At 41.6% G+C, this 18,055-nt stretch overlaps 1 protein-coding gene across 1 annotated transcript in view; it reads right to left on the reverse strand.

Moving 5' to 3' along the window:
- ezrb (ezrin b) overlaps positions 1 to 16,672 on the reverse strand; it is a 41,399-nt gene extending 24,727 nt beyond the window's left edge. The window contains exons 1-3 of the mRNA XM_072454437.1: positions 16,620 to 16,672; positions 14,929 to 15,020; positions 2,539 to 2,622 (exon numbers count right to left, since the gene is read on the reverse strand). Of these exons, the coding sequence (XP_072310538.1) occupies positions 2,539 to 2,622; positions 14,929 to 14,940 (96 nt within the window). The 5' untranslated portion in view covers positions 14,941 to 15,020; positions 16,620 to 16,672. The remainder of the gene's footprint in view (positions 1 to 2,538; positions 2,623 to 14,928; positions 15,021 to 16,619) is intronic.
- Positions 16,673 to 18,055: the final 1,383 nt, after the last annotated feature.

Here is an 18,055-nt window from a genome sequence, read left to right on the forward strand (position 1 = left end):
GGGGCCATAATATCATTCTGAATTGTCCTGAGAGGAGCTATTTGCCTAACCTGGCCGGCCAAGTGAATTCTCGCAATATTTGTGAGTCTCCCGCCAGTGTGGTGGACCAATCACAGCACAGCATTGTGACAAACCTACACAAACATGGTGCTTTGTTCATCTGAGGACAGGGAAGAAGTTTGTGCTTTTCAGTCATGACGTCCAAGACTTTCCATATGGATAAATGAATTCAGAGTGCGACACACATCAATCTGACATGAACCAGGTTACTATTTGCCTAACAAGTTTAATCTTTGTATGTTGAAAAATGTTATACCTCCTATTTGTGTAATGTAATTTCAGAGGGGGCGCTACTGAGTCATTTGGTGATTTGTTTTTTCATAATTTTTTGGGGACAACTTCAATTCTAGGACATTGTTGCTTTAGTTGTTGCTTTTAACATAATTAATTTCTGTTGCCACGGTAACATGGTAGAAGATGGAGGTATGTTATGATCAATGTTCCCTCATAATTCTTCCTGTGTCTGAGCAAACACACAAACTCACTGAGCGGCCCCTTGGACCAGACGTGCGCGCTGGGGCCACGCCCGTATCACATCTGATTATCACTTATCTGTTTGATTACTTTTGATTGAGTGATTTACATTTACAATGAAAAAGAAAAAGAAAAGATATCTTGTTCATGACGTGTGTAGCAGGGGCAGAGCGGGTGAAAAAAGTGGCCCGAGAGTTGAAGTAATATTTACTCTTGGGAGTCCTATTCATTGCAGGACAGGAAAAATAAATAAATAGGGGAAATTCATATATAAACAGAGCTGAATATTGGTTTATATAGACTTTTGTATTAATTTCATGATTAGCGCCCCATTTTTCTTTAGTAAAGCATGTAACCAAGTACTTCTGAGGCAATAAGAAAAATAAAACTCCTTTAACTAGATAAATGAAAGTGGAATGACAGTGGAACCTTCAAGGCAAAGCAAGAAAATCAGGAGAAGAACCTTCAACTAGAAAACTTAGTGCACCTTTAAACATCAAACTGCCTCATTTCATCTGACAAAACACATATATAGTACATTAAAGCAGAAAAAAACGTATTTACTGAAAGGTTCTGCTTTATTTAGCAAATCAATCAGATATATTTGTTTTTGGTCCTCTTAGGCTCAACAAAATCTAAATTGTGACCAAACTGTACCATCTCACTTTACTGACTATGCATGACTTTCAACCAAAATGAGTGGGATTCAATGTATTAGCCAAAAATATAATCTATGTCTGCATTTGGGTACTGCTCAGGTCAAGCCTTGGATAACTGTAACAATAGTAGTTGAGCTTGAACAATATTCACGTCTAAGAAAACCCTTCTGCTCCATTTCAGTATTGTTGAATGCTCAGAATTCCTTGTCAAGGCCACACATTCTTGGCTAAGAGAGATTGTAGACTCATTAGGTTGGAGCTATTGAAAAACAAGTTCTGCAGGAAGTAGGCTAAAACAATGTCTTCCCTGGTGCACGAGGAGGCAACGTGTCCTTTAAATCTGTGCTAGAGTCACAGAAGCATTAAATGAGTTGTACAGGGAGAAGGGCGCGTCCCGTGAACCGCACAAGTCCAGTAGAGGAGGGCGACATTTGAGTACATCATTTATAGTAATACATGCTACAAAAAGAGCTGACTAAAAATAAAAATGATAAAGAGTTATGTTGTAAATTTGTACAGACCAAATAAGGGCGCTATTCCTGCATGTCACATTTCTTTGATAATTAAACCGCAAGGAACACATTCCTGTTGGATTGACAATGATGTCATCTGAATATTGTTATCAAGATCATTTTTGTCAAAATGGCCCAGCCCTAAATGGCAGGAATAATGAGTAATTTCAGTTCAATCTACACTCCAAAAAACTCAAATTAGATTAATTAATAATGTAAAGTACTTTTATATCTGGCTGTTTATGTGACAATATTGTTGCTTTTTATTCAGAACGTTTTATTCATAAAGCTTGGCTTGTGAAAAAAAATTAATTAAGGAATTCACAATTGTAAATAATCATAAAATCGTGATTTTCCCCCCTAAATAATAATCATAATACTAAAATGTGATATAGTGACATCCTTAGTTACAGGTGTGGAGAGGTGAGCCCAATAGAAGGCATATAATTTTATGGTACTTTTAGTGCAATCTAACACCTGTAATTAAATAAATGAAAGATAAGTTTAATTCCATACGGAAATGCAGGCAAAGTGATAGCATCAAGCGGAGTAATATTTTTAACAGGTGTAAGTAATATTTTATATTAACTGTTGTTTGTTGTTGTCTATATTAATTTAGCATATTCCAAGTATAAGTATACTCCAAGTATATTCCAAGTGTAAAACTCATCATAATTCCTCATGTGTGGACAATAAAGGAATATCTTATCTTATCTTATAATACATGACATTCTATGCAAGATTGTGATAAATGATGCATGTTGTGTCTCAGTGTGGTGGAGGTGGTGGAGGTGGTGGAGGTGGTGGTGGAGGTGGTGGAGGTGGTGCTGTACCTGGTCAAAGAGCTGTTTGCCGGTGGTGCTGGGCTGGATGGCAAACTCCAGCTCTGCATCCACCGAAGTGACGCGGACATTGACCTGTGGAACCAAAACAGGAGAAGGATCAACAAGGGAAAGACAAGACAGAAGTATAAGCTACGGAATAGATTGGACTGGTCATATTAATCATATAGCTTCAAATAAGAAAATGATGTGATATATATATATCCATCCATCCATCCATCCATCTTCTGCCGCTTTATCCGGGGCCGGGTCGCGGGGGCAGCAGTCTGAGCAGGGACTCCCAGACCTCCTACTCCCCAGACACTTCCTCTAACTCCTCCGGGGGGATCCCGAGGCGTTCCCAGGCCAGCCGAGAGACATAGTCTCTCCAGCGTGTCCTGGGTCTTCCCCGGGGCCTCTTCCCGGTGGGACATGCCTGAAACACCTCCCGAGGGAGGCGCCCAGGAGGCATCCGGAACAGATGCCCGAGCCACCTCAGCTGGCTCCTCTCGACGTGGAGGAGCAGCGGCTCTACTCCGAGCTCCCCCCGTGTGGCCGAGCTCCTCACCTTATCTCTAAGGGAGCGCCCAGCCACACGGCGAAGGAAACTCATTTCGACCGCTTGTATCCGCGATCTTGTTCTTTCGGTCACTACCCAAAGCTCATGACCATAGGTTATATATATATATATATAAATAATAGATATTTGGTTAAATTGTACATTGATTTTAAGTTACATTTTCCTGTGATGCAATGAAAATGCGCCTCCAATATTGAATGATATTGTATGAAAACTAACAATATGGACTTCACTGGAAAATTATTGCCCACAGTAAAATTCTATTGTGCGTTTACACTGTAATACATACATAGCGCTTCACACTGTGGTGGTTCAAATTCCTGTAATTACTGGGTCTATCCACACGAAACAAAAACTGGCACAAAGTTCAACGTCCTCTATGTCTTTTGAACTAAACTAAGGTGAATTAGAGGTAGCATTATTCAAACACAAAGTCTGTGGAAAGGACAAGCCATTAGTTTAGTGGGTAAATTTGTGGACTCAAACGATGCTGTTTTTTTTCAAAAACACCATCAAATTTCTTAAGTCCATTATATTCTTCAAAAACATGATCCATAATTTCCCATAATAAAAGCTGTAAAATGTGAGCGTGTGAGCCACAGCGAGCCCCTCTGCCTCTGGTGTGTTTACACTGTAAACATGTAGGCTGCACACAGCCAACTGAAGAGGGGGCTGGGCAAGTCAAACACAGCCTGTACTACAGGACCATTCATTCATAAATTCAGTCATTTATGTTCAATAACTGACAGGGGGGGAAAGTAGCCAAAAATAAATAAAAGTAGCATTACTTTAAAAAATGTAAGACCATGAGGTGAAAATTCTGAGAGCGGAGCACGCTGGATCATTGCTACACAACAGTCAGCGGCGCCTTCCGCGCCGTGGCCCGGGCAGCGCTGGGCGCGTCAGGCCACGCCATGGTTCACCTGATCCCCACGTACACACAGAGGCTGAAGCTCCCCAAACCTGTAGTGAGGACTTCTAAGAAGTGGACCAACGAGGCAGTGGAGGAGCTACGTGCGTGTTTATACATCACAGACTGGGAGGTTTTCTGTGGGAGCTGCCACAGTTGGTCTGGATGAGTACACGGACACTGTGACATCATAGATTCTATTCTGTGAGAACAGCATTATATCATCATACACTAAAGTCACTTTCAACAATGACAAACCCTGGTTCACACCCAAACTGAGGCAGTTAAGGCAGAAGGAGGCAGCGCACAGGGCCGGCAATAAAGAACGCTACAAAGAGACAAAGTACGGGTTCAGCAGGGAAATGTCTAGAGCTAGTTCACAGTACAATACACGTCTGAAGCAGCAGTTCACCTCCCACACCAGTCTCACAGATCAGAGACAGGATGAGGATGAGCAGACTTTTTAAAAACTCCAACCCCTAAAAAGCTTGGTGTCTCCTCCACCACCTTACGAGACTAGTCAGGACCCGAGCAGCAGCATTCTGGATGTACTGCAGCTGGTTTGGAGAGGCCAGTGAGCAGGCCGTTACAGTAGTCTAATCTACTGGAGACAAACACATGGATAAGTCTCTCCAAATCTGGTTTAGACTCTATACTTTTGATTTTGGCAATGTTTTTTAGATGGTAAAAAGCTGCTGATGTTATTGATGTGACGTGGCTGCTAAAGCTCAAGTCTGAGTCCATTATTACCCCCAGATTATTAACTTGATTTGTTGGTTTTAGAGCGAGACTCTGGAGGTGACCGCTAACACTTTCTCTTTGTTTCTGTGGGCCAAAAACGATTTTTTCAGTCTTGTCTGAGTTCAGCTGGAGAAAGTTGTGTTGCATCCACAAACTGATCTGTTGGATGCAGTGACAGAGTGAATCCACTGGTCCATATTCACCTGCCGACAGCATGTAGAGCAGAGGCGGAGCCAGACATTCTAAACATCCGGAGCTTAGAGTAACCCTCCAAAAGTAAAGACAGACCAATGCCTTATTGCCTTCTGAAAGCAGAGCTCCTCCCTCCACAAACCGTTGAACAGAACAGCAGAAGTGGGAGCATTTAGTTACATTTACTTTTTCAAGAAATTGTACATCTTGGTGTTCTGATTTAAAACCAACAGTGACAAAACCAACATGAAAAACTATTCCCCTCGACGGGGCTCAAATTCACAACCCTATAGTCCACAAACTCATGCTGTACCAACTGAGCTAGCCAGACAATGTGTACCTCTGAGCATTTGTGCTTTTTGAACTGCTCCTTTTGATATGATTGAATTACATTTTTGTAGAAAGTAAAAGTCAGTCTTACCTTTAGCAAACACTTGCCCCAATGAGCTGTTTTTCCTGTAGTTTCTCTGGACACTGCTGCTCTGACAACCACAATAATTCATGGTTTGACCGATCATGTGCTGTTGTTGTCTATTCTACGTTAAATAAACTTTGTTTTACAGCACATGTTCTGAATGTCTCTTTTCTCCGGTCGATCTCCTCTTATTTATGCCCTTCACTTTTTGCAAAACCTCAGTTAAATTATGTAGAAAAGACCTTTTCGTCAGCTCCATGGTTAAATCGCATGGCGTGCTGTCTGCTGTAAACACCGCCCACTTTCTATGCTCCCGCCCACTTTCTACATGCAGCCAATCATACACCAGTTCAACAAAAATAACCAATGAAACAGGTAAAGAGAAAAAGGCGCAGAGGAGAGTGACAATCCGCTCTGCACAAATGACACGCTTTTGGGAAAACATCCGGGGCTCAAGCCCCAAAGCCAAGCTCCGCCGATGATGTAGAAGTTGAACAGAAAGGGTCCCGGGATTGACCCTTGGGGCACCCCACAGGTCAGGGGCACTTTGGTCTGAGACACAGTTACCAATTAGGGCAGTGCCAGTGATGGTCACCCAGTCCTCTAGTCTCTGTAAGAGGATCACATGATCAACAGTGTCAAAAGCAGCATCAGATCTAACAGAATTAAGACTGAGGCTTTGCCCGTGTCAGTGTTCAGGCGGATGTCATTTGTCACCTTGACAACAACAGTCTCAGTGCTGTGATGAGGTCTAAAACCTGACTGAAAAACATCAAATGAGTTGTTTATTAAGAGGAAATCTGTGAGCTGTTGGTAAACAACCTTTTCAAAGACTTTGCCCCAAAATGTCAGATTAGAAATGGGCCGGTCATGACTCAGTACTGCAGCATCAAGACTGCTCTTCTTTAGGAGAGGCTTTATGACCGCAATTTTCAGGCTGGAACTGGAGATGAATCAAATCAAATCAAATCAATTTATTTTTGTAAGGCCCAAAATCACAACAACAGTTGCCTCTGAGGGCCACAGGGAGAAATGAATCAACAATGTCTGTGGTGGCGATGAAGTCAGACAATGTCTGTGGTGGCGAGGGAGTCAGACAATGTCTGTGGTGGCGAGGGACGATGTCCCAGGGTCCTCTGTCCTTAGACTCTCCTTCTCGGCCAGGAAAAACTACAAAAAAACCTCTTTGGGAAAAAAGCGTAGAAACCTGGAGGAGTTCCAGTGAAGGAGAGATCCGATTCTCACAGACGGACAGACGGACACGAGGGAGACTGGAGCTGGACCCACTCTTCAGGCAGATGAGGGACCGACTGAGGCGAACTGGACCCACTCTTCAGGCAGATGAGGGACCGACTGAGGCGAACTGGACCCACTCTTCAGGCAGATGAGGGACCGACTGAGGTGAGTGAGTGGTGCTAACAAACTGTTCAGTTCATTAAACTTTCATAATTGATATAATTAATTCACAAATATTACCATACACAAATCTGCTTATATTCGTAGTGTTTTAAAGCCAAACGAAAAAAAGAAATACAGATTTAACCAAAAACAGCAAGATACATGCATGTGACGCAATATAATGCAGATGTCTGCGGAGCCGAAACGTGGGAAGAACGACAATAACGGGGGGAGTTTGTGAATTGGAGACAGAGTTACGGCGAAATGCATGGTTTAGCAGCTATCAGGTGTGCACCCGTGACTGCTACGATAGCTACAATAGCTAGAATGGCTAGGATGGCGACAGGGGGAACAAGGGAATATCAGGCAGGTAAACAAAACGCCGGTACAGGTGTGTGTGTGTTGGCGTCATGGTGCCGTGGCCTCCCTGCGCTGGCTGACAAAGCTACTTTGTCACAGGAGGTTTGTTCAAGAACATTATACATGGAGTTGTATTTAGCTTCATTCATGCTCATTATACTATAATGAGGGAACAATGATAAAAGGTAGAAAAGGGCATATTTTTTCATAATATTTGTCCTTTAAATTGCATTAAAAAATAACTAGTAACTCTTACTTTGAGGAGTATTTTTCCATGCGAATGCTATATTTTTAAGAACCATGTTACATTTACTTGTAATTGAGTAGATATCTATCCGTGTAACTGTACTTTTGAGGACACATGTTCAGTATTCTTTGCACCACTGGACAACAATGATTACCTGGCTGTGCTTATCTACAGAGCCTGACATCCATTCACTCCCATTGAATACAAACCCATTATGTCTGTGTGAATCATTGTTCATCGCTCAGATTGGGCCGTGTCACAGAGGAGAGGCTTTCATGTTTACTTGGACCCGCCCTAGTGATTAACACATCATTTCACAATCATACACCAGCAGAATAACTACAGCGCTGATGACAATAGCCGCAATTGACGTCAACTTGGTCCTCAATTCAGTCATATTGGTTTGAAGCAAAGGAATCAGGCGACAAAGACACTCCACAAAGAGAAAACTATGGAAAAACACTGCAATCTGTACGGCGTATTTCAAGGGCCTTTTTGTTGTTACGTTTTGCGTAGTTTTCCTTAGATAATTAAAGGTTTTACATCTCTCTTAAAGGTGGAACATGTAACATTTAAGTGGAGGACTTGCCACCTGCCATGCATTTTTTCACTTGCAGATGTATGTGAGTGTGTGTGAGCTGAGACGCCACTCCACAGATCTGACCTTCTTCTTCACCTTCTTGTCTCCATGGAGATGGACAAGTTTTATTCCATGCTGTGGAATATTCCAGGCAAAGCAATAACAGCTTCACTGAGACAAGCAGATGGCGTACGGACCACAGCAGAAAAGTTAAATAATGCACCTTAAAGTGCAATGGCCTGGACCCACATCAAACATGGATCAAGGAAGGTTACATGAGTTAAAGCTCCATTGCGTAACATTTAAGACAATAACAACACTGCATACATCCCTATGAGGTGAAAAATTATACGAAAATATATCGAAAATTCCAGAAAATTTCCCATGGGAATTTTACTCGGGTATATTAAAAAAAAAGGCAAAATATTTCTTCATATTTTGTTAAATGTTATATTATGATATAATTTTTGATAATGGTATTTTGGTATCAATGGTATTTTGATAATATAACCCGTGAACACTACAATTAATACAACTTGTGCTCTTCCCACAAATGAGCTCAAATGAACAGAGTGGAACTTCACAAAAGTATAAAAAAATATTATAATCCTTAAGTGTTTTGAAGCTAGATTCTCTTGTCTGAACTTTGTCTGCTCTCAGTGACTTCAGCCCTCATCCTCCTCCTCCTCTTTAGAGTCACGCTGAGAGTCACAAAACAATCATGTTTTGTTTGTGATGCTTGTGTGACATTATCATTTCAGCTCGACACCTTAGTTTTGCGGCAAAAAAACAAAACAAAAGGGCTAAAATCATGATTATATAGAATCAAATGTGTATTAATAATCAATATTTTTATTATTTTACATATATAAAATCCTACATTTAGTAAATAAATTGAATGGTAAATGTGATGTGTGGATTTGGTCTGATTCAAAAATTGCTTCTAACTTTTCAGATACTTTAATATTAAACGGAAGAATAATACACACACGGCCTTTCCCAATATTGACAGGAGTTATTGGTGGTCATGACATGCAGCAGACACACGGCTCATCTCCAGACAAACACAGATGGTACAGCAGAAAAAACAAACGCAGACGATGACAGACCCATGAGACCCACAGCTACATCGCACATGACTTTTAATAGATCAAAATGAAGATGGACGGAAATTACTGTTTCACCGTCAGATTACATTCATTTTGACCTGCTTTATATTTAGTTCAGCATCTTATCTGTAAATTAACAAAAGTGAAATTATGTTTTATCACAAGGACTTCAAGTGGTGTCGTTATTCAACACCAAAAGCATGATTGTTGAAAAGTTTAAAAAAGTACTTAAGTAATAATATAATATAACATGCCAATGGGTCATATGTTTTGGATATTTTCTTCTGAGTTCTATAGGCCCCTGTTCCCTCAGCCACTTGTGATCCAGACAGCGGTTTCAGGGAAAGCCACATGGGAGAATGAGCTCTGGTGTTTAACAGTGAACACCATTCAATATTTACCCCTGGGGAACTTGCTACGTCGCACCATAAAGGCATGAATAACAGTAAACAGAGGCCATTGTCTGCTCGGTTCAGATGGAGGTTTGGCATTCACTTTCCCCATGACAATAGGAGTCCTTTGAACTGGAGATCACGTTCGATTTCTCCCTGGCGGAAATACAGCGAGGTGGATCGGTTACAGCCATGTGCAGCGGGATATATATCCAGAGAAGGGCCCGTCTTTATTATAACAGGGATATATGTATAATTTAGCCTTTAGATTAATGTAATGAAACAAACAATGAGTTAAATTAGGTTCTGAATGATAAAGCCTACAGTAAAGCCACTCATCTAATGGCCAACACTCAAAACATGGATCACAAAACGGTAACAAATGATAATGAGGCTATTCTGTGTTTATGTGAAGCTTTTACAGTCAAAGATAATATTGTGGTTATCTCAATAATCAACCAAATAATCAAAAGTAATGAGCTTTAATGTGTAAAATGTCAAATGTTGCTATACTGAGGTAAAGGACGTATGGACACTGAGCTAGAGGTTTTAATGACAAATGACTATATTTAATACGGTCCCTTGTGAATCATAATTAAACTAAACTCACAATTTAAATGCAACAAGGCCAGATATCTAGCAATGGATGTTTGTTATGGGCAAACAGATTAAGCCAATGATGTGTCAGGGAAGTTAAATTCACAACATTGATTGACGACTTAGTGTTTGTGTGAAAAACATAAAAGTTAAAGAGCATATGACAGGTCAGACTGAAAACATAGTTTACGTATATTCAACATTTTCAAATTTAATCATTTCCCTGACAATTTTAGTGAAGCATATCATTGTACTTTCACCTTGGACATGAGCAGCAGATGTGACATAGAGATATTTCCATAACTGTTACCTAGCAACAAAACAAGGGCATTGTCTAATTCACACAATAGTTTTTATTTTAAAAATAAAAACACATTTTAAATCATTGTATAAACAGTCAGAAAAATGTGCTTCTTAAGGTGAATTGTCCCTGTATTTTGGACTGTTTATTTATTATTTACTTGCATTTTTCACAAACTGCCACTTCATTTCTGTACAACTATGATAAATATTGAGCACATGCTTTATCCAGCCAAACCAAGTAATCATTAAAAACCATAAAAACCATCATATGCACTTCACTCGCTGCTTCGTAAGTCTGAAAAAAGACTCTACTCAACAAGACAGTCACACTGGACAACACAACGAGCCCTGATTGACAGACAGATTTAACCAATAGTCACAGGAGTAAACTCTCAGTAGTTTACAATGAAATGGAAATTTAAAGATGATTTGGGGGTGGGAGTAAATAAGTCTGAACAAACGTTTTTTTCCACCTTTATTGTTGAATTGAAATTGTTATTGAGCCAAGAGACTTTACCTAGTATAAAAAATGAGTCTGACAATTAATATTGTTGCAACACTACGGTAAATTAGCAGAGACACAGTATTTCCTGTAGCCTCATGAGTAAACACAAACAGTGATCTACAGGTTCAGGTATATGGAGTTATGATGAGTTGTTCACAGAAACACAACAGAGAGAACTGCCTCACGTGGACAGAGACACGCCCGGAGAAGGAGCTGAGACAGAAGAAGCACAGCATCATCTGAAAATGTCATTCATTCTGTCACAGCTTTAACGATGCTGTATGAAAGTGTAAACTTAATTAACTTCATGGAGAATGGAGGTGAAACAATTAGACCAAGTCACATCTGCGGAAGGCTCATAATAAGAATGCACATATTTCTGAACAATAAAAACATCTCCATTAAGCAGGTGGAAGGCCCCACCAGAAGGTTACATTGTGCATTTATTCACAAATGTATAACTTCTCTGGCCACACAATGTTCAGTAAGATAAGATAAGATAAGATAATCCTTTATTGTCCCACATGGGGAAATTTCATTGGTGCAACGCAGGTAGATACAGAGATAGATACAGAAGAACAGATCACTTATAGGAAGTCTGAAAACTGGATCACCTTATTTTTATTTTTTGTATGGGTGAAAACAGAGTAATTGGGATTCTAGGTTCTGTTGATTAACTTTTTGTCCCGGTGCTTATATCAAGCAGCCTTGACTTATGTTGAGTGTCTTAGTTTGTACTTGGCTCAAGAAGAAAGCCCCAGATTCACAGAGCTACTGGAGCAGGCTGGAACAGCGCTTATGTTCCAGAACTTTAGGGTGCTTTGGCATCATTTGCATTCCTTCATTCACATTGGATGAGCTACATTTACTTCTGATATTTGTTTTGCGGGACACGAGCGGGGTACGAGCGGGACACGAGCGGGACACGGGAGGGACACGAGAGGGACACGAGCGGGACATGAGCGGGACACGAGCGGGACACGAGCGGGACACGGGAGGGACACGAGAGGGACACGAGCGGAACACGAGCGGGACACGAGCGGGACACGGGAGGGACACGAGAGGGACACGAGCGGAACACGAGCGGGACACGAGCGGAACACGAGCGGGACATGAGCGGGATATCAGCAGGGGGCCGGCCAATCAGATTTGAGGGTGCATGATGTAGCTGCTTGTCTCGGAGCTTGTGCTGCTTTGCCTGGAACGCTCCCCAGTTCATCCAATCATTTATGAAATTACTATCAATATTACTGTGAGTGTTATCGCCTTTCCACTGATCTGACCTGTAACTTTCAATCCAATTTATTTTTGTAACGCCTGAAATCACAACAGCTGTTGACTCAAAGGACGAAAACTTGTCCTGGTGGCTTGTCCTGCTGGTCCTCTTTAAAGAGTGTTCATTTATGTGCCTGCATATTCTGCATATGTCACTATAAGATTCAATAGGGCCGCAAGATTTAGAAAAACAAAAAATCAAAGTGTTATTTTTTTTTTCCAAATGTTGTGTTTGCAATTAGATATGCAAGAAATATGTTTAAAAAGAATGTAAGTTTGGGTCTAGTCACTAGGACAGTATGACATCATCGCGTTCTAGAATGTGATGATGTCATACACTGGAGACGAGAGGCAGATTTCTCTATTGATCACACTGGAATTTGCTGTGAAATATCCAAAAGGTAAATTCACAAATGTTTAATCTTTTGATCTCTATTAGTGACTAGACACATTAACTTTATTTATTTATTATTAAATTATAATAAACATCATAATTTGAACAGTATTCATTTTAGCTGTATTAAACATTATAGGAATATAGAATGTTATGATCTGAAACCCGGTAATATCCTTATTTAGATGTTTCAAAATATTATTGATATATTTTCAACCTCCTCTAACTGAAAATATCAGGTTAAATATTTGAGAATTTACCTCCAGAATATTTCAGGGCAAAACACAATGTAATTCTCGTGTAGTACGACATCATCCTGGAATCTGACACCCGTGAATAAGATAAGATATTCCTTTATTGTCCCACATGGGGAAATTTCATTGGTGCAACGCAGGTAGATACAGAGGTAGATACAGAAGAACAGATCACTTATAGGAAGTCTGAAAAACACTTTCAGTAGAAGATCTCCTATAAATAAATAAAAACTCCCATAGACAAATTAATAAATAAATACCATTGCATGTGATCCCGACAGTAATTGCACATGAATATGTGTCACGACAGCACATAGATTGCACATGAATTTCACAGTAATTGCACATGAATTGCACATGAATTTCACAGTAATTGCACATGAATTGCACATGAATTCCAACAGCAATTGCACATATGACAGAATTGCACATCAGTATTAGGTTAGGTCAGTATTGCGCCGGGATAACGTGACGATCTCCGGGTAAGACGACTGTTCTCCGCAGTTTCATGAGTTCCTCCTTTGTGGAAACGCGGTACGGAGCCGGCCGGGGGGCGGGGCCGGAGCCGGGGGGCGGGGCCGGGGGCGGGGCCGGAGCCGGGGGGCGGGGCCGGAGCCGGGGGGCGGGGCCGGGGGACTCAGAGCCAAAACACATCGCAACGACACGACGAAAACACTCAATCCAGCCGAATAAAGTCAAAACAAGTTAATTTAAAGCGATTCCAGTGCGTGGTCCCGATCGTTCGTGAAGTTCCTCTTTCATATAAACGTGTATATAAACGTGTACTGACGACACGCCGTACTTTAGCGCGGCCGGAGGGCGCGGGGGGGGCTGGTGGGCTGGTGGGCTCGCTCGGAGCTAGCTCACGTCACAACAACACAACGAACGCAACGAAAAACGCTCAAATCCAGCCGAAAAAAGTCAAAAACAGTTGAATTAAAAAACTATTCCAGCGCGTGTCCCTATCGTACAGTAAAATAGAAAAAATATACTAACTATATTTACAAAATATAGGAGATAAAGCACAATAAGTGTGAGAAAGAAGAGAGAGCGTTTACACCGGGCTGCCAGCTGTACCAGCGCCTTATGACGTATAGTGAATAGACTGTGTTTTGATGATGTCATATTCTCACATTTCCCTATTGATTATTATAACATTGTGTGTTGTCGTGTAATTCTATGGGAGAGACACAGTGTTTTAAAGAAATATCACCAAAAAATATTCTATAAAGTTAATCTGATCACACAATATTAATACATCTTCGGGGTTGAATAATGGCACCACTTTCCACTCGTGTGCAACGCCTTAAACCTCCAGCTCAATTCTGAACCCTGGGCCTTTCGCTCTAGAATGTCGTGATGTCATGTGAACGCAGCCTCAGAGCGGCGCAGAACTATATTGAAAGAATTGTGTCCAACAGCTTCAAAAATAGAGTGAAATATATCTATGACGATGGTTACTGAAAGAAGAAGAGTGTAAAGAGAGAGTCGAAAGCTCTGAAGACTGAAGAAGGAAACGGCTCAATGAACATACCTAAAGTTACATGTATCACTATTTTCTATCACCTTTACGGTCATGTAACTACACATAACTGTTACTTAGAATTTAAATGAGCTATTACTCATATTATTGGATGTGAGGGAGAAATGAAGTCATAAGTAGCTCATTTTAAAAGAACTTTACAACACATATATAGTTTTAAATATTAAATCCACCATAATAACATGTAATTTGGTTATTTTCTAATATTTTTCATTGTCTACTTGGGTATAGTCTGACTAAAACAGCACACACACAATATATACAAGTAAAACTAATATAAATAAGGCGCTTTAGAATTTAAAATGCTCATAAAAGAGACTTGGGAGGACTTACGGGTTTGGACATGTTGCCGTCCTGGTTCTCATATTATTGGATGTGAGGGAGAAATTAAGTCATAAGTAGCCCCATTTTAAAAGAACTTTACAGCACATATATAGTTTCAAATATTAAATCCACCATAATAACGTGTCATTTGGTTATTTTCTAATATTTGTCATTGTCTACTTGGGTATATTCTGACTAAAACAGCACACACACAACACAGATACAAGTAAAACTAATATAAATAAATTTAAAATGCTCATAAAAGAGACTTGGGAGGACTTACGGGTTTGGGCATGTTGCCGTCCTGGTTCTTGCCGTGGCTGGGGAGCGGTGGAGTTTCGGGCGAGGTGTAAGTGTGTGGGTCCTCTGCTCCTCCTGCGCTCACACAAAGAAGAGAAACAAGTTTGAGCCGCTGCGCCCTCACTTAAAGCCACCTCAAGAGGAGTCACAGGAATGAATCACCGGAGACCGAAAGAGAAGCGGCGTAAAGAGGGCAGAGCGCGCAGGAAGAGAGAGGAACCGGCCTTCACAATAAAAGTCCACGCTGAAAAGTGGAAGTGTGCACAGGAGGGTAAAGAAACGTGCGAAGGTGGAGCTGTCGCAATTGGGCCGGGATTTCAAGTGTTTTCTGTTCATCGATTATCGTTGGAAGTGAAAAAATGTGATTTTGTGACGCAATAATTCATTTAAATTCAGTCTATGCTCCAAAAACGTGATTTTTTTCCGGCTGTTTATGTCAAATTAAGAGCCTATAGTTAAGGTTAGCCGTTACTGTCCCTGGAAGGGAATTTGTCCTCTGCATTTGACCCGTCCTTCGACCAGTGCTGTAGGGACAGAACTTTACTTTATCAATCAGAAAAGAGCGGCTCATGTACTCGGTGAACGATCTATTACCGTCACGTGGTGGGCAAAAGTAAATAAAGGATTTCACTGTTATTGGCTCATGGTGTAGTTGTAAATAATTGTCAAAAGTTTTATTGAGACATCCCTCCAGTTAAATTGAATTGAAATGTTGCAGTTAAATGATTGTCCTCTGCTCTACAGTATCTATACGTACGTCTGCATATTAGAACTATCAGTATTTCACAGTATTTCTGTGTTGTTCATTCATTATTGGTAAATCTCTGCCCTTAGGAGTGCGTCCTGTGGTTGTGTCCTTGGGCAAGTCACTTTACCCAGATTGTGTACATGCATTTAGGGAGTGAATGACTATTGCATGAACTGAAAACCATACGTGTTATAGAAGACTATAAGACTTATTAAATCCAACATTCAAATTCATCTTAAAAGCCTTCTTTTAAGTTGAAATCCTGGTGAGGAAGTGTGTGATGTTTATAGTGTTCTGGCTGTTGCTTGGATCCTGTCACCATCCTCAGACACGCAGTAGGTTAGAAACGGCACTTCGCCTCACCCTGTGAGAAACTCCACCCTTCACTGTCTAACTCCACATACACATGTATTTACAAACCCACGCCCATACAACCACTTCACATAACATTTGGCCCCTGTAAAAAAAAGTCGGGCAACATATTCTCACAAGAAGTGCAATTTCACTTCATTCTATTTTGATTGTGAAGTCAAATTCCTCATATTTCCCTGTGATCTAATAATACCCGCGTTTTGCGCACGTCTGGCATAGACACGCCCACAGCGACAGGAACTGTAAATCCAACAAACCAGCTTTTCCACTCTTTGTCTTTAAACAAACCTAAGGCATAAAATCACGCTTGACAACATACACAGAAGAGTTTACGTGCAATCACAACAAAGCGACGTGTGTTTTAGCCTCTAGCCTCCAGCTTCTGCGCGCGGCGCGCGTCCTAATCTCGCAGACACCTGTTGACAGATCTGCCGCTCCTTGACGCGCAGAAAGTACACGTAAAGTCTCCAGTTTATTTAAACTCGGGTATCACATTTTAGTCAGACAGATCAAACACATTCCTGGTGTGCAAACTACGTAGTTCTTTCTCTTACCGGATGGCTGGAGACTTAAGGTGATAGAGACGGCTCTGTGCGCCACATCCCGCTCCCTCAGTGCGGCGGCTCCTCAGTGCGGCGGCTCCTCAGTGCGGCGGCTCCACAGTGCGGCGGCTCCTCAGTGCGGCGGCTCCTCAGTGCGGCGGCTCCTCAGTGCGGCGGCTCCACAGTGCGGCGGCTCCTCAGTGCGGCGGCTCCTCAGTGCGGCGGCTCCACAGTGCGGCGGCTCCTCAGTGCGGCGGCTCCTCAGTGCGGCGTCTCAGTGCGGCGGCTCCTCAGTGCGGCGGCTCCTCAGTGCGGCGGCTCCTCAGTGCGGCGGCTCCACAGTGCGGCGGCTCCTCAGGCGCACAGCAGGGGGCGCTGTTCCTCAGGCCCTATCAACATGGTTCAATCTTATGATTATAGATACTTTATGGGAGCCTCGAGAAGAACCTATCCTAACCCTATGGGTCCTGGGCCGATAGGGCCGCGAGCAGCTCCCTGAGGGTCGCAAAATGAGTAGAATATAATTTAGTTAATAACATCCCAGGTTATATTACGTTTTACAGGCCCCATTGGTCAAAAAGTTGAAATACAGGAACTGACTGCATTTTCTTCTCAAGTAGGAATTAATTTGCAACAAAATAGCACGTGAACACATTTCTATTGTGTATGCAGAACACTAATGGGCCCATTTAAATCAACATTATGTATGACATCCCTCACTTCAAAGACAAGGACTCCTGAGCACTCATGACTATTTAGATCTTAAATGAGTCATGTGCTTTGTAAATATCTTGTGACTCAAACCACTTCTTGGGTGTTGTGTGTAAACACTGTCTCCACCTTCAGCGCACACGGGCTGTCTAATTCTGGTTCACGTGCCTCCTCAATTCCTCGGCTCTTAATCCCGCCCATTTAGGAGAGACAGCCAATGGGGCACGACCTTCTTTGCGATGATTGGCTCAAATGGAACCCTGTGGAGTCGCAGTGAGAGTCCTGAAGGGGAAGTGTAGATCCCGGCGGGTGCGGCCTGAGGTGCAGCTGACCAATGACAGCGCAGGGATTAAAATAGAGCCGTACATATCAAAGGTACAGAGCACAAAGGGAAACCTGCTCTCTTTCTCTGTCTCATTCTTCACGGTCCAGCATAGAGCACATACTTTGAAGATTACAACTACAGTAGATGGTGGTAAATGCACAATTTCAGTTGGCACAACAACAAAACAACAAAGGGAAACTTGTCGTTCCTCTGACAATTCAACAGCTCTTGTAAAAACTAGGCCATTCTCCACAGAAAGTGAATGTGACAATCATGATGTCATAACACTGTAAACTATCATTTTTGCATTGCTGAATTTTGTGTCCAAGTGTCAAGATTGTTTTTAATTCATGCCTAGATTTATAACAAAGAGTTATCATCATCATCATCATCATCATCATCATATCTTTGC

Source organism: Eucyclogobius newberryi, unplaced genomic scaffold, assembly GCF_026437365.1.
Source record: "Eucyclogobius newberryi isolate DKJ021-1_F unplaced genomic scaffold, fEucNew1.0.hap1 SCAF_1, whole genome shotgun sequence".
NCBI classification, from domain to species: Eukaryota; Metazoa; Chordata; class Actinopteri; order Gobiiformes; family Gobiidae; genus Eucyclogobius; species Eucyclogobius newberryi.